The 20,026-nt window shown below is 44.2% G+C and overlaps 1 protein-coding gene and 1 pseudogene across 1 annotated transcript in view; both read right to left on the bottom strand.

Moving 5' to 3' along the window:
- NAA25 (N-alpha-acetyltransferase 25, NatB auxiliary subunit) overlaps positions 1 to 668 on the bottom strand; it is a 65,535-nt gene extending 64,867 nt beyond the window's left edge. The window contains exon 1 of the mRNA XM_040250854.1: positions 572 to 668. Coding sequence (XP_040106788.1) covers positions 572 to 629 — 58 coding nt within the window. The 5' untranslated portion in view covers positions 630 to 668. The remainder of the gene's footprint in view (positions 1 to 571) is intronic.
- A 14,466-nt stretch (positions 669 to 15,134) lies between these two features.
- LOC120871392 lies at positions 15,135 to 15,693 on the bottom strand (annotated as a pseudogene).
- Between the last annotated feature and the right edge of the window lie 4,333 nt (positions 15,694 to 20,026).

Below are 20,026 nucleotides of genomic sequence, written 5' to 3'. Positions count from 1 at the left end.
CCGCTTCCCACGTGTGCCCAGAGCAGCTGTTCCTCCACCAAAGGGCTGTGTATTGGGAGCCTCAAACCAGGCCTGCTCCTGACTCGATATGGGTTGACCTTGCGTCAGCCCCTTCCCTTCTCTGGACCTGTTTCGCCCTGTGCGCCGAGCACAGTTAGTCAGACAACACTTTCGGCCCCGCTCCCTCAAGTAAAAAGTCTTTAGTGGGGAATTTTCCCTCACGCTGGGGTGTTCCACCCTCATGCCGGAGCCAGCTTCCACCTGCGGACAGACAACGCAGCCTGTGGGTAGCGCAGGTCCCGGCGAGAGTAGTGTCTCACAGGGCCTGCCTGTCAGGCCGGCTCTGCCGACATGCGGCCGCCCTGGCCGCGCCTTCACCAACTCAGGGCTCGGGAAAGCCAGGCCGGCGCTTACGCGAGGCCCGTGGCTGCGGCCTAGAGGCCCGCGCGGCCCGCCCCCTGTGCCCGCCGGCTCGGCTCCTGGCCCCTCAGCGCCCCTCTCGGGCCTTCGCCCCGGCTTCGGAAGCCCTCGGCGCATTCGGCTGGCGACCAGACTGGCCCCAGGCACTCACCGTAAATGGGTCGGAGGCGCCTGTCGTTAGGGTCCTGCACATGGCCCCGCGTCGCCATGATGACAAGCGCAGGACCGCAGTGCGCACGCGCGGGGCAGGCCCCCGGGAAGGGGCTGTTAAAGGGCCAGCGCCGATCTCGCGCTTCTATCGCGATGGTCGCGGGGTTGCGACAGAACGCGCCGGCGCGGAAAACACAGACACCCAAACCGCATCCCCGCCCGCCCCCCAAGGTGTGTTACTTCAGTGGCTCCTCTTCCTCCTTTTTGCTGGTGAAAAGTGAGGGGAGGGGTCGGGGAGAAACTTGGTTAAACACAGGGCTCGGCTGCTCCTGCTCATCCTGTTTCTCCTCTGTGCTGAAGCACCTGTTAGACTTGCCTTTGATTCCCTGTTGAGGAACCGGAAACTCTTGTGGGAGGGTGACCCCGGGGACAGTAGGGGGAAAAGGGTGCTGAGCGACAAGCAGAAACGTGCCAGAAAAGTTCGAGGTCCCTTCACCCCCACCTTGGTGCTCAGCCTGCTAAGAAGCATCCTAGGGATCAAAGTTAACATTACCAGTTTGAGGTGATGAGAATGGAACTTCCCTTGTGTAGTATTTTTTTCTGGAAGACCCATAAACTCAGACTAGTTACAAAGAAGACATCAAATCGCACTGAGTGACATTCTACAAAATGCCTGACCGGTAGGCTTCAGGACTGTCAAGGTCATGAAAAATAAGGAAACACTGAGAAGCCGTTACAGACCAGCAATACCTAAGGAGAGAAGACAGTCAAGCATAATGTGATATCTTCCTTGGGATCCTGGAACAGAACAAAGGGCATCAGTGGAAAAAGAGTTGAAATTCAAATAAAGTCTAGAGTTCAGTTAATAGTATTGTGCTAATGTTGGTTTCTCATTTTGATGAATGTACCATGGTAATGCAAGATGTTAAGTGGTTGAGGGGTATATGAAAACTTAATCCTCTTTTCACCCTGTTTGTAAGTCTAAAATTATTCCAAAATCAAAGATTTTAGAATGCTTTTATTGTTTGTTTTTTAAAATTTTCTGCCACACCCTGCAGTACTTGGGATCTTATTTTCCCAACCAGGGATAGAACCCCTGCAGTAAAAGCACAGGCTTAACCTCTGGACCACCACGAAGGTCCCTAAATGCACTTGTGAGGGGTGACTACTTTTTAAAAACCAAATGCGCTAGAAACTCTCATCCCAATTCTGTCCTGAGTTCTAGCTGAAAGAGAAAATTCCAGAAGCAATTACACAGAAAAATTCTTATTGAGAATGGGGATGGTTGGGGAGAGAGAATCCCTCAAATGAAGATATGATCTGTGATCCTCATAGAAAAGAGTTCCTAAAGCTGAGGAGAGTTTAAAATACACTAGATGGGGACCTCCCTGGCCATTCCACTCCAGAGGACACGGGTTTGAGCATCACCTGGGAACTTAGAAACATTATTAGGCACTGCTCCAGGCATACTGGATCAAATGCTCTGGGAGTAGGGTCGGCGATTTGTATCTTTATGAATCCTCTTGTGATTTGGATTCAAACAAAAGTTTTATCCTTTTTTAGATCAGAAGCGGGCAAATTATGACCCATAGGCCAAATCTACCTTACTACTGTTTTTGTACAGTTTGTGAGCCAAGAATGATTTTTACATTTTTTAATGGTTGGGGAAAAATAATCAAAAGAAGAATATTGCACAACGTGAAAGTTATATAAAGTTCAAAGGTCAGTGTCTATAAGTAAAATTTTATTGAACCCAACTATTCATTTATGCATTGTCTGTGGTTGCTTTTGTGCTACGACAGAAGAATTGAGTAGTTGCAACAGAGACCTTGTGGCCCAGAAGGTTAAAATAAATTTACTATCTGACCCTTTACAGAAAACATTTGCCAATTGCTATTCTAGAATACGCTCAGGATAAATTAATAAACAGATACCTCCAGGGTAGAGTTGTCAGGCCAAATATGGTACACTATTTGGGGCATCCTTACACTAAAATGATATTCACTGTTTATCTGAAATTCACATTTAGCCAGGTGACCTAGAGTTTTTAATACTTGATTTACAAGATTGTATCAGTTTCAGGTGCACAGGGGTTCTACACATTTATTTGCTAAACCCTATCCCAGGGAGAACTCCATGCTTCCCAAATCATGTTAACCAGCAAGAATGAAGGTCAGGAGCCTCCAGTAAGTTGATCCCAGGCTTGCTCTTAGGTGCTGCGGCCAGGTAGGACTGGGCTGGACTTGGGCTTGGAGGTGGGGAGAAGGGAGGAGACCTGGGGTTCGTCTGTGACACAAATGAGAGAGCTGTTGAGTTACCTGAGTTTCAAGAATTTCCCAGAATGCAAAAGTGCAGCACCTTAAAAGGGGCACATAGGAGGCTCCTGACCAGGACTGTGGTTACTCAGCTATGTTATTAGATTACCTTTGTTGGCCTGGCCCAAGAGGAATGCTGATGCTTGGCACCCTGCTACCTGAACTTGGCAGGGCTGGAGTCTTATGGACCCACCTAAGAGAGGCCTTTAGATCCTTGAGTCACCATGCTGCGTAGAATATGTCTCCCTCCACCCTGAAAGCCTGTTTGGCATACAAGCAGGATGAATTAGCCTTTTTCTTTTCTTTTTCTTACTCCTTGTCCTCAAAAGCCTAAGACTAAAGCAGTCACCTGGGTCTAGGCCTGTCCTTACCTGCTCCCTGAGCGGCAACTTTCACACCCTTTGGTCTAAATAATTTCAGGTAACAAATGAGATGCCCCCCAAGGGAGCCAAAAGCCTATCCTTTTCTCTGTACCTTAGAGCTGATGTTATGGGAAAATACTTGGTATACAACAGATGTTCATTCAATGGTGGTTTTCATTATATTGACTTAGAACAGGGGGCTAAGCCCTTCATTCTTATCCTATTTGGTGGCAGATTTGATCTGGTAGGAAACCCTCTTGCTCAGGAGCCGTGAGGCACACCAGTGTGTTGTGCTGGTAGCTGGGGCGTGCTGGTAGACACAGGGCAGGGCTGTGCCTTACTTGGATGTAGTGGTTGTGAGCATCTCCACTGGATAACTTTTCTAATTTTCCTTTGCTTTTCTTTTCCACCTTGATCCAATGCCTAATCCTTATCCTCCAAAGAATAAACAGAACAGTGACACAGTGCATATTTTTAATGGATTTCTCGACCTTTTAAAAATGTATTTATTTTTATTTTTGGCTGCACGGGGTCTTCATTGCTGCGCTAGGTCTTCCTCTGATTGTGGAAAGTGGGAGCTACTCTCAAGCTGCAATGCGAGGGCTTCTCATTGCAGTGACTTCTCTGGTGGAGCACAAGCTCTAGGTGCGTGGGCTTAAGTAACTGTGGCTCACTGGCTCAGTAGTTGTGGGCCACGAGGAATATCTTGGAATTTCCTGCAATGCTTAGTATGCTCCTGCTGCTGCTGCTAAGTCGCTTCAATGCTTAGTATAAAGAAGGACAAAAATACCAAATAGGCACAGAATTAAAGGTAGACAGAGATGAAGGCAGAAAAATACAGAACCAAGAGTTAAGAGTTGAGGGTTATGGTCTTGTTTTGGCCAATAATTTAAGATATACTCCTGGGCCTCATTTTTCCCAACAGAAAAAGAGAGAATGGGTCTGAGAGCCCCTTTCAGTTTTCAGTCCCACAGGTGGAGCCTTTGTTCACTCTAGCACTTCCAATTCTGTCCACCAGGTGGCATATGAATGCTAAATTGCCCAGGCCTCTTTCAAATTAGAAGGGATAGATCTCAATTTAATTGTAAAAAATTAAAAATAAAACAGAGGACATTTAAAAAATAAAACAGAGGACATTTCCTGGTGGTCCAGTGGTTAAGATTCTGCATTCCCAATTTCCAGGAGATGTGAGTTCAATCCCTAGTTGTGTAAGTAAGAGGCCGCATGCAGCCCAGTTATCTTTGTAAACATTTTTTCTTTTTTGCCCACAAGGCTTGTGGGATTGAAGAAGGAATTCACAGGGCCTGGACTCCATCCTAGGCCTGTTCATGCTGATCATGCTCAGCCACCTTTTCAATGGACTCTGAACTTTGTGTTTAGTGCCTATGAAAACAACAACAGAAGGATAAGACCCCCTCAAGACAGGGGAACCTTGAAGATCGTATCTAGGTTACTCATCGCCTAAGAGAAAACATACGCTAATCACCCCTTCCTCCACACAGGCCTGTATCTGTCGGAGTGTAACCTCAGGTTTATTGATTATTGGCTAATTGTTTGACTGAGCACATGAGCACATAGCACGTGAATGATGGGGTTATTGGGATTGTATTGTCCTTGGTTTATGTAAGTCTCAAGGAATTTGGGGTGGTGGGTTCAGACACGTACACATGGGGTATAAAAGATTTTCACAAATGCTGGTCGGGGTCCTTGGCTAAGAGGAGACTCTGCCCTGGGCCCGCCAGTGTAATAAACTGCACTCCACTATCTGCATTGTCCTTCTGAGTGAGTTTGTTTCCCGGAACATGTGGCTACAGCAGGGTCTTAGTTCCCCGACCAGGGATTGAGCCCGGGCCCCAGTAGTGAAGGCACTGAGTCCCAGCCACTGAGCCTCCAGGGATTCCTTATATCTTTGCAATATTTATGCTCAACTTTTTACTGAGATGTTAGTTATACACTATAAAATTCCCTCATTTCGAGAACACAATTCAATGCTGTTTTACTACATTTTACCAAGTTGTGCAGCCATTAATATAGCTTAAGTTAAGAATACTTAGATCCTCTTAATAATATTCTTCTATAAACTATGTTTCCTAACTTTAAAAATAATGAAATGTTTCAAAATCTAAAGCTAGAGAGAATAATAATCATGTACACATATCACACAGGTCTGACAAATCTTACCTTTAACAAGCATAGACTTGATATTGTAGGTACATTTCTTCATCTCCCCACCTCCCTGGCTCCTCAGAGATAAGCAGCATTCTGCTCTTGGCCAGTATCCTTCCTTCTACGTTTTCATATTTTTTTAATAACTTTCTTTCTTTTAAAATAATTTTTTTTAATGTCTTTACTTTTGGCTGTGCTGGGTCTTTCTTGCTCTTGAGGTTTTGTTTAGTTGTGGTGAGCAAGGGGTGACTTCCTAGTTGCTGTGTATGGGCTTCTCATTGCAGTGGCTTCTCCCATGGAGCATGGACTCTGGGCTATGTGGGCTTCAGCACGTGGCCTCAGTAGTTGCAGCTCCAGGGCTCGAGAGCATGGGCTCAATAGTTGTGGCGTAGGGGCTTTAGTTGCCTGTCCACATGTTGTAGGGACAGAACCTGCATAGGGATAGAACCTATGTTTCCTACATTGGCAGGAGGATTCTTTACCACTGAGCCACCAGGGAAGGCCTTTTGTTTTCCTTTTAACTTCTGCGGTATGGGGAGGGGGTGGTTTGCCTTGAAGAAGTGTTTTGTTTTTTTGCAGCCTTTTCCCCACTGCTGTATTATTTTTCAATTGCTTTAGGAATTCTAGTAATCTTATAGTTTTGTTTTTAACATTTAAATCTTTGACCTGTTTGGAATTTTACTCAGCATGAATAATGAGGTAGGGTTCCAATTTTATCTTTTCCTATTGCTCCAAACCCTATTTATTGAATAATCCATATTTTTATTTATTTATTATTATTAGTTACTTTACAATATTGTATTGGTTTTGCCACACATCATCATGAATCCACCACGAGTGTGCACGTGTTCCCAATTCCAAACCCCCCTCTCCCCTCCCCCCCCAACCCCATCCCTCCGGGTCATCCCAGTGCACCAGCCCCAAGCATCCTGCACCCTGCATTAAACCTAGACTGGCGATTCGTTTCTTATATGATATTATACATGTTTCAATGCCATTCTCCCAAATCATCCCACCCTCGCCCTCTCCCACAGGGTCCAAAAGACTGTTCTATACATCTGTGTCTCTTTTGCTGTCTCGCATACAGGGTTATCGTTACCATCTTTCTAAATTCCATATATATACGTTAGTATACTGTATTGGTGTTTTTCTTTCTGGCTTACTTCACTCTGTATAATCGGCTCCAGTTTCATCCACCTCATTAGAACTGATTCAAATGTATTCTTTTTTGAATAACCCATCTTTTTCACAAAGCACACAATGCCATCTTTATCATATATTACATTTCCATCTGTATTTCTGTCTAGTCACGGCACAGTCTGCAGGATCCTTTCAAGGGCAGGTCAATGCTGGGGCCACAAATAAGGGCTCTGCGGAGCTGACTGGAAGCTGTGTTCTGAGTCTGAACTTAATCTATACAGCCTCTGGGTTGCTGAACTCTGGGAAGAGCCTTGTCAGCTGCAAATGGCTGCTAGATGCCAAGAAGGCAGTCTTTGATTTAGAAAAAAGGAGCTTCTAGGAAGTAGAGCTTCTGTGTGGTCAGGTCTCTGGTGAAGATAAAGCGTAAACGATAAGAGATTAAAACTCACAAACTGAGAAATTCACAAACGGATTCTAAAATCTATATGCAAAAGACCTATGGTGGCCAAATAAATCTCAAAAAAGAGGGACAGAGTAGCAGGACTTACATGATGAGATTTCAGGACATACCATAAAGCCACAGTCATTAAGACAGTGTGCTATCGGCCTAAGACAGACAAACAGATGAGTAGGACAGAGAGTCCAGATACATGTCCTTGGATTTATGACAAAGGCCCAAGTCCAGTTCAATGGAAGAATGAAGTCCTCGCTCCCCAGTAAATGGAGCAACAGGATATACCTTAAAAGCAAACAAACAAAAAACCTGTGGGACTTTCCTGGCAGTCCAGTGTTGGTACTCTGTGTTTCCACTGCAGGGTGCTAGGGTTCAATCCCTGGTTGGGGAACTAAGATCCCTCATGCCCAAGTGTGGCAAAGAAACAAAAAGCCCTTTACCCCAACCTCAGACCATACAGAAATATTAATTCAAGATGGGTCACAGACTGATATGTAAAAAAGTAAAACAATAAGACTTCTATAAGAAAACATAGAATATCTTTGTTATGGGGTAAGCAAGGTTTTTTTAAAATAAGCACAAAAAAAGCACAAATTATAATAGATAATTCTTCCCTTTATTCAATATTTATATAGTGCCTACTGGGCACTATATATGCTAGGTGCCAGACATGCCCATGAAAAAATGTCAGCCCAGACTTGGAGCAGCTGGTTCAGTTTGAGAGGATAGACAGGTACCTCCTCAGGCAACAATACAGTAGTTCTCTAGGGGCTCTGATTGGTGATCACAGGAGGCAGTGGGGGCCAGAGGAGGGGTACCTTACCCAGAGTTCTTGAAAGGCTTGTTGTAATATGTGAGATCAAAGCCAAGTCTTGAAGGATAAGGAAAGCCTGACAAGTCATAGCAGACAGAAACTGCCTTCAAAGTCCTAGCAGGGACAAGAGAAGGTGGGTACAACTGCAAGCTCTTCAAGCTGGTGGGAGCAGATGCTTGGGATTGGATATAGTTTCAAGAATTTATCTATGTTGTTAATTTTCCTGTAATTGAACTTGGTTCTCCAAGTTCATTGTACACAAGAATCTTCTAAAATTCTAAAATGAACCCACCAACTTCTAAAATGAACGTTCTGGGACTCTGCCGCAGAAATGTTTACCTATTTATCTAGTAGGTGTGAAGTGGGCCTGAAAATACATCTTAACGAGCAATCCTCCCCACCCCACCCCCCATGACACTTCTGCCCGCCAGCAAACCATCCTTTGAAAAACAATGACTATGCACTAAGGTTCTTCCCCCTGGGAAACAGGAAGTACTTTCTTCGGCAGCATGGGGCCAAGACAGCTGTGAGTTTTTCTGGAAAATCAGGTTATGATGCAAGTGAGCCTGGTGTCTCCTCTGGATCTAGAAGGGCTCTGTGCAAGCATCTAAGGGATGAGGAAGCCAGGGGGCAGAGAGCAGCAGCTTCTGGGAACTCTGCCTAGTAACCAGGAGCTCTGGACGATTTTCCAGCATGCCCTGGGGAGTCAGGTCCAATCTCCATTCTCCTTATGAATATATATGAGCCCCCAGAAGTCAGCTGAGTTTCCTAGCCACCTGCTTCAGAATTGACAGAATAATGTAAACATTTTGGAGCCTGAAGGGCATACCAATAGCGTGTTTCACGGCCTGGCACCTTGACTAGGAAACTATTTTCTAGCAGTGCTTTCACAAGTGTTTCTTTCGTAATAGATGAATATACCTGTGAGTAAGTGGAAAATATCAAACAAAAAGGATTTTTTAAAGACTGCCCTGAAAGTTCTACCTTCATTGACAGGGTTGGTGTGTATGAGTGCTCTTCCTGTAGCAGACACTAGGATGACTCCCTAATAGCAACCTCCTGGGAATTCCCTGGTAATCCAGTGGTTAAGACCCTGGGCTTTCACTGCCGAGGGCCCAGGTTCAATCCCTGGTCAGGGAACTAAGATCCCACAAGCCCCGTGGCATGGCCAAAGGGGAAAAAAAGTCATTCCAAATGGCAACCTCCCCCTTTACTCCCTGCCAAAGGCCTTATTTCCCCTTCCCAGCTTGTCAATTGTCTAAGTACCTCCAGGTAATCATAAGGTGACCAACTAATGGGCCAGCTCCTGGGATCATTGAGAGATAGAAGAAGAAAGAACCCAAAACTCATCGGTGGAAATTAAGAGGTTAGTTGGGGGGTGGGGAAGCAAAGGCTAACCATAAATACTTGAGAATCACCAACTCATGAGAAGTGGAGATTTTTATGAATACATGGATGGCTGGAACTTATATAACCAATAAATGCATACCCTACAGCCTTGCCCAGGAATTCCACGCTTGAGAGCACATCTAACTTAAATGAACGTCATATCTAATCAAAGAACTAGAAATTCATTCTTCAACAAAATAGAAGCAAACCAAATGTTCATCAACTGTAGAATGGGTTAATAAATTGTGATATGCTCAAAATTTATTTGGGATGCTATGCAGAAATGATAATGAACAAACTAAGGCTATATGTGAGAACGTGAGTGAATATATTGCATGAAATATGAAATATAAAATCAAATATTGCATGAAATAAGTCAGACACTGAAGAGTATATAATAAGTTATTTACATGATGTATAGGAACAGGTAAAACTTATTTATTTGTCTGTTTGAGCTATAATTGAAATAAAATATTATATAAATTTAAGGTATAAAACATGTTAATTTGATGCATCATATATTGCAATATGATTACCACCTTAGCAATTGCTAATACCTCTATCATCTCACACAATTATTATTTCTTTTTTGTGGTGAGAACACAAAACAATGATAGAAGTCAGAAGACTGGTTATCCTGTAGGAATAGGGAATAGGGTTAAATAGGGAAAGAGCCTAAAAGAACCCACTGGAGCTGGAAATATTCTATTTCTTGATCTAGGTGGTGGTAACAGGCATGTAGACATATGTAAAAATTCAACGTGTAAACTCCCTTTCTAGGTAGAATTTCTCCTAGCAAAATGAGAACATATGTCTACACAAAAAACCTGTATACAAATATTCAGGGACTTCCCTGGCGGTTCCAGTGGTTAAGACTCTGCTCGTCCACTGCAGAGGGTGTAGGTTTCATCCCCAATTGGGGAACTAAGATCCCACATGCCATGTGGCATGGCCAAGAACAAAAAACAAAACAAAACAAAACCCCAAACATTGTTCATAGCAGCGTTATTCGTTGTAGCCAACAGGCGGAGACAACCCTTTATTCGTTTGCTAGGTGCTCCCTGGTGGCTAGGACAGTAAAGAATCTGCCTGCAATGCGGGAGACCTGGGTTCAATCCCTGCATGGGAAAGATCCCCTGGAGGAGGGCGTGGCTCCCCACTCCAGTATTCTTGCCTGGAGAATTCCATGGACAGAGGAGCCTGGCGGGATATAGTCTATAGGGTGGCAAAGAGTTAGACACGACTGAGTGACTAACACTTTCACTTTCAGGGCTGCTGGAGCAAAGTACCATAAACTATGTGCCTTAAATAGAAATTTATTTTCTCACCATTCTGAAGGCTAGAAGACAGAGATCAAAGTGTCAACAGAGTTGGTTTCTTCTGAGGCCTCTCTCACTGGCTTGTACTTGACTGTTTTCTCCCTGTATTCTAACATAGATTTCTCTCTGTGTGTCTGTGTCCCTATTTCCTCCTATTCTAAGGAAACCAGTCAGTTGGATTAGGGCCCATCCTAATGACTAGGGCGCATCCTCATTTTACTTAATTACCTCTTTAAAGACCCTGTCTTCAAATACAATCACATTTTTAAGTGCTTGAAATTAGGACTTCAACATGTGAATTTTTTATTTTTTATTTTATTGAAATACAAATGACTTACAGTGTTGTGTTAGTTTCTGGTGTACAGCAAAGTGATTCAGTTATAGATATATATGTATATACACATGTGTATTCATTGTTGTTGAGTCGCTTATTCATGTCTGACTCTTTAGAGACCCCATGGACTGTAGCCCCTCAGGCTCCTCTGGCCATGGGATTCTACAGGCAAGAGTACTGGAGTGGGTTGCCGTTTCCTTCCCCAGGGGATCTTCTGTCCCAGGGATCAAATCTGCATCTCCTGTACTGGCGAGCGGATTCGTTATCACTGAGCCACTGGTGAATGTGTTCTTTCTAAAATTCTTTATATGTTATTACATTACACATTGTTAATAGGTTCTTTAGTATAGTTCCCTAATTTTTGAAGGACATAATTCAGCTTATAACAAACCCACATGTCCATCGACTGACAATTGGAAAACAGAATTGGTATATCCATTATAAAAGAATATCATTCAGCAGGGGAAAAAAATGAGTATTGACCCATGCTACAACATAAATAAATCTTAAAAACATCATGCTAAGTGAAAGAAGTCAGTCACAACAATGTACATATTGTCCGATTCCATTCCTATGGATGTCCAGCACAGAATAGTGATTTCCAGGCCCAGAGTGGAGAAAAGGGAGAAATAGAGAGTGACAACTCATGAGCTCAAAAGTTCCTTTTGAGGTAGCAAAAATATTCTAAAATTAATTGTGGTGATGGTTGCACAACTCTGTGAATATACTAAATACCACTAAAAGTTTAATTGAGTGAATTGTATTAATATATGAATTATATCCCAGGAGAGCTGTTATGAAAAATTCACTGCACTATACCCTTAAGATTTCTGCACTTTATTGTGTCATTTGTCTCAATACAAATTAAAACAAATCAAAACTATATTGTCCCATTGACAAAACGTTTCTATTGCATAGCACAGAGAACTCTATCCAATCTCCTGGGATAAACCATAATGAAAAGAATGTATATATATGTACAACTGAGTCGCTTTGCTATACAGCAGAGATTGGCACAACATTGTAAATCAATTATACTTCAAGAAAAACAAACAGAGGGACTTCCTTGGCATTCCAGAGGTTAAGACTCCATTTTTTCTACTGCAGTGGGCACAGGTTTGATCCCTAGGGAACTAAGATCCCACATGCTGTGCTGTGTGGGAAAAAAAAAAAAAAAAAACCAGCTAAGATAGTCCCTCGTTGTCCAGGGACTTGCTCAGTGGGAGAGTTGCCCCTCAGTGTATCTGAAAAAGCATCAGAGAGACTAAGCATGCAGGCAGGTGGGACCAGGTCCCTGAAAATGGATGAAGCTGGGGAAGACCCGAGGGAAGGGAAAATGGAATGCCTGAGAATAAAACGGAATTCAACTCAATGAAAACAATTTGATTTTGGCCAAACAAAAATAAAACTATAACATTTCATATGAAGCAGCTCATAAAGAAAATCAGCAACTTCTACAGATCAGAGATGACCATCAGGAACACCTTGCTGTAATCCTGCAAGTATGAATTGAGCGCCTTCTATGTGTCAGAGTCTGGGTGAGGCACCAGGCCAGGAATATGTGACTCCAGACAGCTATTGCCAAGTGCTTGTGCAAGGAAGGGAAGAGCAAGGGTGCCTGCTGAAGACACAAGGAAAAGCTTCATTCTGCTAGGAAAAGCCCTAACCCTGAGCTGGGGCTGAGGCTGAGACGGGTAGAGAATGGGGGAGGCGGACAGTGTTTGTGAACTGGGAAAGTCAGGCAAGTGCTTGGGTGGAGGAAGTCCATTCTGGCTTCTCAGACCGCTTTAGCTAGAAGAGAGGGACCTCCGCTTCCCCATCCTGGTACAATCACTTTGGGAAAACAGTTTGGTAGTTTCCTGTAAAATTAAAACATAGACTTACCATGTGATCCAACAGTTTGAGTTTGGCAGAGCCAGGACCAGCAAGGCAATAACTATCCCGAGGGCTTTGACAAAATTCCACTCCGGTCAGTGCTGCATCTGCCTGAACCAGGAAGGGAAAAGTTCAGGTCCTGTTCCCCAAAATTCAGCATCTATAAAGCCGAGTGGCGTTTGCAGGTATGAGAGATGAGGGGTAGTCTGGCATCAAATATTGCAATTCTTCAACAAGCCCCCAAATGATCCTAGCACAAGTGGGTGGGAGGTGGGAAGAAGTTTCTTAAACTGTAGTTGGAGAAATACTGCCTAAGGGGAATTGCATCTAATCCTCTTTTACAGATTGTCCCCTAGTAAACAAGGCTCCGGGACTTTGTGATGGACAGGGAAGCCTGGCGTGGCTGCAGTCCATGGGGTCGCAAAGAGTCAGACATGACTGAGTGATTGAACTGAAGGGGAACTGCATCTAATTGTCTTTTACGGATTGTTGCCTAGTAAACAAGTCTCACCTAAACCCTTTCTGCTGTTCCTGTAAATCACCCCACGCTACCTGCCTCTTTTGGTTAGCAATAAAATGTTGGATAAACTTTTTAAAATTTCTGCTGCTGGATACAGGTCAGTAAAAGTAAGACACCCCTGGGAGTTAGGTGAACTTGGAGCTTGTCATTATTTCTATTTTATTCCTTGGTACTCTGGATGATGCCTCCCATTTTAAACTCTGAATTGAGAGGAACTTCTGGGTCACCCATGCAGGGGAAGAAAGTGAGTTGTTCCCAGGAGATAGGAGCATGCTATTCTTTTGCTTATTTATTCAAAGCATAATTATATCAAGTTGGTACGTATGTGGAACAACTGGAACTCTCATACTCTGCTGGGGGGAATGTTAAATGGTACAGTCATTTTGGGAAAACAGTTTGGCAGCTTCTTGTAAAATTAAAACATAGACTTACCATATGATCCAACAGTTCCACTTCTTAGTATTAATCCAAGAGAAATAAGAACATATGTCCTGGACTTTCCTGGTGACCCATTAGCTAAGACTCTGAGCTCCCAATGAAGGAAGTGGTTGGGGTTCCATCCCTGGTTGGGGAACTAAGATCCCACATGCCACAACTAAAGACACTATGTGGCCAAATAAGTAAATATTAAAAAAATTTAATAAAAAACAACATAGGTCCTCCCAAAAGGTTTGTACAGAATGTTTCTAGCAGCTTTATCTTTATTAATGAAAAACTGGAATCAATTCCATCAACACAAATTGTGGTATATCCATATAATGAAAAGCTAGTGCTGTGCTGAGTTGCTCAGTCATGTCCGACTCTTTGTGACCCCATGGACTGGAGCTCATCAGGGTCTTCTCCATGGGGATTCTCCAGGCAAGAATACTGGAGTGGGTTGCCATGCCCTCTTCTAGGAGATCATCCCAACCCAGAGATCAAATCCAGGTCTTCCACATTGCCGGTGGAGTTTTTACCAACTGAGTCACAGGGGAAGCTCAATGGAAAGCTACTAGGCAATAAAAGGGAATATACTATTGATATGATCAATAGCATAGGTGAACATCAAAAAACATTATGCTGAGGGAAAGAGACCAGACACAGAAGTGGACATACTGTGTGATTCTACTTCTATGGAATTTCACTCTGGAGTATACAAAGCATCACATGGGCTGCCGGGGTCTGGGTGAGCAGTGTAGACGGAGAATAATGATCGGAACTCTATCTTGATGGTAGTCATAGTTACAGATGTCAAAACTGCACTGCGGACTTAAAATGGCTGCTGGGTTTGTAAATTATGCTTCAATAAAACTGAAAAATAGGGTAAAAAAGAAAACTATATTATGCCAGATTACTCAACCAACAAGGCATACAAAGCAGTCAGCAAGTATAAAAGTCTAACTTAGGATTCTCTCATCAATACATTTTGTGCAGATCAGGAGAAGAGGGAGAGATTTTGATTTTGTGTGTGTGTATGTGCTTATAAAAGTAACCCATTTGTAAGAAGTTAAAGTTGTGTAGAATGCAAGATCTTAGTTCCCCAACCAAGGATGGAACCTATACTCCCTTGCAGTGGAAGGCAGAGTCTTAAGCGCTGGACCACCACGGAAGTCCATCTATTTGTTTTTTCTTTTTAACTTAACAAAACATGCTTTATTCAGTAAAAACTGGTGAGTGTAGGCAGGACAGGGCAGACGTACACAGGGGCTGGGGACAGGAGAGTTAGGGGTTAGTACAGGGGGCCATGACTCAGGATGCAGGAGCCAGAGATCAGAAGACATGGATGCGGGTGGGTCTTCAGTAACTTGTCACCTGCTCTTCTGGAGGCTCTCTGAGGCTCAAGAGCCCCCGGGGGTTCCAGAGGCTTGACCAGCAAGGGAAGGCGTGTGTGTCACACCTAAGGAGGGTAGATGGAAGCCCCCAGCTCCCGCTTTTGGGCCTCAGACACTAGGGCATTGTAGAAGTTCCAGATGATGGTGTGGGCTGTCCAGCACCCGGTGATCCGGGTCAGGACCGCTGAGATGACAAAGATGATCTGGAAGATGAGCACCAGACAAGCCTTGGAATCTTTGTCCTCCATGCAGGGGGTGCACTTGGCTCCCACGAGGTAGACCAGCAGGCCGAGCAGGACCACAGGTAGAGAAATGATGCAGAGGGTTGATAGCCTGTAGGTCCTGGGGCAGCGCCAGCAGCAAGTTGTACACCTTGCACTGCATCCACGCAGAACATCCAAAGCCCCTCCCACACCACCTGGGCCACCACAATGCCATTGCTGATGAAAACGTTTACCTTCCACAGGGGTTGGGTGCAGGACATGATGACATTTACCCAGCCAAGCAGCATCAGGATGATCTCCAGTATTTGCAAACCAGAGGAGGCCATGGTGAGGCTGAGGAGCAGCAAAGGAGTCCCCAAAGATTTGGAGTAGCTGGCTGAGTCTATTTTTTTTTCTTTTAATATTTATTTTTATTTGTGTATTTGTTTGGGCTTCCCAGGTGGCACCAGTGATAAAGAACTTGCCTGCCAAAGTTCTTTGGAAACATAAGAGACACAGATTTGATCCCTGGGTTGGGAAGATCCCCTGGAGGAGGGCATGGCAACCCACTCTAGTACTCTTGCTTGGAGAATCCTATGGACAGAGGAGCCTGGGCAGGCTAAAGTCCATGGAGTCCCAAAGAATCGGACATGGCTGAGGCAACTTAGCACAGCACAGTCCATGTGTTTATTTGACTGCACCGGGTCTTAGTTGCGGCTCGAGGGGCATCTTCATAGCTGCATGCGGGGTCTTTAGTTGCAGCATATGAGCTCTCAGCTGAGGCATGTGGGATCTAGTTCCCCAATCAGGGATGGAACCTGGGCCCTCTGCTTTGGAAGTAGGGAGTCTTAGCCACCGGATCACCGGGGAAGCCCCAAGTCCATTTATTTTTTATTGCTGAAAACAGTATTAGTCATCCTTGTAATTACACAGCATGAAGATTCCTATATGTAAGTTAGTTTCCTAGAAGTCTCTTGGTCAAAAAAGCAGCTTCAAGGAGAGAAAAAAATGATTCCCTTCCTGTTCCTGTGGCTATAGGATATGTGTGTGGGGGTGGGGCACAGGAGAAAAGGAGATGCATTCTCAAGGATTCAGGTTCTTATAGTGATTTTTTTTTTAATCAGACAAGATTATTAATGACAAGACAAAACCCAACTCTGGTTGACTTAGTGAAAATCAAGTTTTGTTGAAGGGATTCTGTTTAGTTCATAGGATTAGGGGACAGCTTTGTTATAAATTGAGTAACATTTCACAGATCTGTCTGAGATTGGAATTGCCAGTGTAATACGGCTGCTATGGGAAAATCTGTTTCCAACTTCCGAAACCTGGGCTTCCCTGGTGGCTCAGTGGTGAAGAATCTGCCTGCTGATGCAAGAGAGATGGGTTTGATCCCTGGTCTAGCAAGATCCCACGTGCCTCAGCGCAACCAAGCTCATGAGCCACAACTATTAAGCCTGTGCTCTAGAGCCCTGAAACAACCGCTGAGCCCTTGCGTGGCAGCTGCTGAAGCCTGAGCACCCTCGAACCTGTGCTCCACAAGAGAGGCCACTGCAGCGAACAGCCCTCTCACCGTGGGCTGGGCGGTCTTACACCTTGACTGTTCTGTTTCACCCCCAGCTGGGTGTAGCCCCTGCCTCCAAACATGAACAGACTCAGTCCCTGTGACACGGTGATAAAATAAGAAATATTTGGTCTTTGTCCTAGTTCCTGGCCTAAGAGCTTCTGAGACCCTTGGAAAATCCCCTGAGTGTCAGTGGTGAGAATTCTTTGTTGCTCATATAAGCTCCTTTTAACCACACCTGAGTTTATACTAATGAGGTGATTCTTGGTGGGTCCCTAGATAGCTGGTTACCAGATAAACCAACCAGGTGATTAGAGCGTTAGAATTTTTAGTCTCACCCTTTGCCCACCTCCTAGAGAAGGGAGAGGGGCTGGATATTGAGCTTATCACAAATGGCCATAATGATTTAATCAATCATGCCTGTGTAATTGAACCTCCATTGTTGTGTCTGACTCTCTGCGACTCCATGGACTACAGCACTCCAGTGTCCTTTGTCCTCCACTATCTTCCAGAGTTTGCTCAAACTCACATCCATAAAAACCTCTAAACTATGACCTTCAGGAAGGTGCCACACTTGAACTCCACAGGGACAGACATTCTTGTGCTTGGGACCCATTCAGACCTTGCCTTGTGTACCTCTTAGTCTGGCTGATCAACTAACTGTATCCTTTATAACACCTTTTATGAGAAATCAGGGGTCACTAAGAGTCGGACACGACTGAAGCGACTTAGCAGCAGCAGCAGGAAAATTGAGTAAAGTGTTTCTCTGAGTTCTGTGAGCCAATATAACAAATTATCAAATACGAGGAGGGAATTGTGGGAATCTTCAATTTATAGATGGTTGGTCAGAAGCATGGTGACAAACTGGGCTTGTGACTGGCAGCAGAAGTTGGGGGAGGAAGAGCAGTGTTGCGGGATTGAGCCTTTAACTTGTGGGATCAGGTAGGTAGTGTGAGTCTTGAATTAAACTGTAGGATATCCAGGTGAAGACCAATGGGTTGGAGGATTGGTTGTCAGTGTAAGGAGAGACTCTACACATGTGTTGTCAGAAGTTAATTGCTGTGCATGAAAAACAGATCTTACTAATGCTCAACAAGATGGCACTCATGTCAACTACTGGCCACACTTCAGGGGTCCCCAGATCAACCATACTTCTGACCAATTGGCTTCAAATTTAGGGTTTCCCATGACTCTCTTAGGTTTTCCACTAGAATGAAAACAAGCTTCCCCAGTGGCTTAGCGGTAAAGAATCCGGCTGCAATTTAGGAGCCGCAGGAAACATGGGTTCTATCCTTGGATTGGGAAGGTCCCCTGGAGGAGGGCATGGCAACCCACTCCAGAATTCTTGCCTGGAAAATCCCAAGGGCAGAGGAGCCTGGCAGGCTACAGTCCCTAGGGTTACAAAGAGTTCGAGGTGACTGAAGGGACTTAGCACAGCACAGCAAAGGATGACCCACAGAACTCAGGAAAGTGCTAACAGCTACTGCTTGATTGTAAAGGACAGAGACCAGGAACGGCCAAATGAAGAGACAGCCTGAGGGACAACACGCAGCTTTGGTGCCTTCTCCCTGTGGAGTCAGGGTGTGTCACGCTCCAGGCACACAATAGGTTCCCCAATCCAGAAGCTCCCTCTAGCCTAAGTGCCAGAGTTCTTATTGAGGTTTCATCACTAAAGGCAAGATAAATGAAATCATGGTCACCTGATTGAACTCAGCCTCCAGACCCCTCCCCTCTCTGGAGGTGGAATATTCCAATTCTCTAATAATGTGATTGGTCTTTCTGGGGATCAGCCCACTATTCTTTTTTTTTTTTTTTTTCCAATATTTATTTATTTAGGCTGGGCCAGGTCTTCTTTGTAGCATGTGGGATCTAGTTCCCTGACCAGGAATTGAACCTGGGGCCCCTTGCATTGAGAGCATGAAGTCTTACAAACTCAACTACCAGGGAAGTCCCCAGCCCACCATTCTGAAGCTATCTAGGGGTTCACTTTGAGTCACCTCACTAGCATAATATAGATGCTCCTATTTGCTCAGGAAATTCCAAGGTTTTTCTGTGCCAGGGACAAAAATCAGAAACATTGTGTTCTTTATTATACCACAGCAGTATCATAGTTATTGTCATTGCCATTGTGCCTCTCTTCCTGGGAAGCTTCTGCGAAGGCAGGGAGCTTGACATGTTGTTTGCCAATAAAGCTCCAGGATCTCACCTGGGGCCTGGCACATATGGTACCCTCTATAAATTTGCTGAGCAAATCAATGAGGCTGGTGCTGATGTAGTTGTGGACTTCAGGTATTGGTTATGGTGTATTCAAAAATAGCATTTTGGGGCTTCCTTGGTGGCTCAGTGGTAAAGAATCCTCCAGCCAATGCAAGAAACATGGGTTTGATCCCTGATCTGGGAAGATCCCATATGCTGTAGAGCAACTAAGCATGTGCACCACACCACACCTGTGGAGCCTGTGCTATAGAGCCTGGGAACCGAAACTACTGGGCCCACGTGCCTAGAGCCCATGCTCAGCAACAAGGAGAAGTCCGGGCATTGCAGCTGCAACTAGACAGTATCCCCCTGCTCTCCTCAACTAGAGAAAAGCCCACGCAGCAATGGAGACCTAGCATAGCCATACAAAAATAAAAATTTTAAAAAGCATTTTGTAGCTGAAATGTCTATCCACAGGGAATTGGTTCAATAAACCATGGCACATCATAGAACGGAATGACTGCTGAAAAAGTGTAAAGATGCTTCAGATACAGGAGCTAAAAACAAATAGATCTTCAAGACTGAATGTGTAGTATTACAAAAAAATAGTCAAGGTGCAGGACAATACAGAATGGTATGTTATCTTTAACATACAATGAAAAGTGTTTAAATCCTAACTGTATAGCCTAGTCACCATTTACTAATTAGTACATGTGTTTACCACGTTGCAGATCAAGTTATAGAACACTTCCAGTACTTGGAAATCTTTTTCATATTTTCTTGCAGATCATACCCTCCAAATGGGAACCGTTATAGTAACTTCTCTCACCTTAGATTAATTTTGCCTGATTTCTTGGGAATCACAGAGAATTTACGATCCATTTAAGTTAAGCATTCTATCCTGTTATAAATAAACGATGTTTTGTGACCTGCTTCTCCTGCTTACCACTATGTCATAAATACCTTGCAATTATAATCTGCAAAAAAATAATTACTT

This window comes from Oryx dammah, unplaced genomic scaffold (assembly GCF_014754425.2).
Source record: "Oryx dammah isolate SB20612 unplaced genomic scaffold, SCBI_Odam_1.1 HiC_scaffold_12, whole genome shotgun sequence".
Classification (NCBI taxonomy): domain Eukaryota; kingdom Metazoa; phylum Chordata; class Mammalia; order Artiodactyla; family Bovidae; genus Oryx; species Oryx dammah.
Note: the sequence above shows the minus strand (reverse complement) of the source record. Positions and strands in the feature narration are given on the sequence as shown.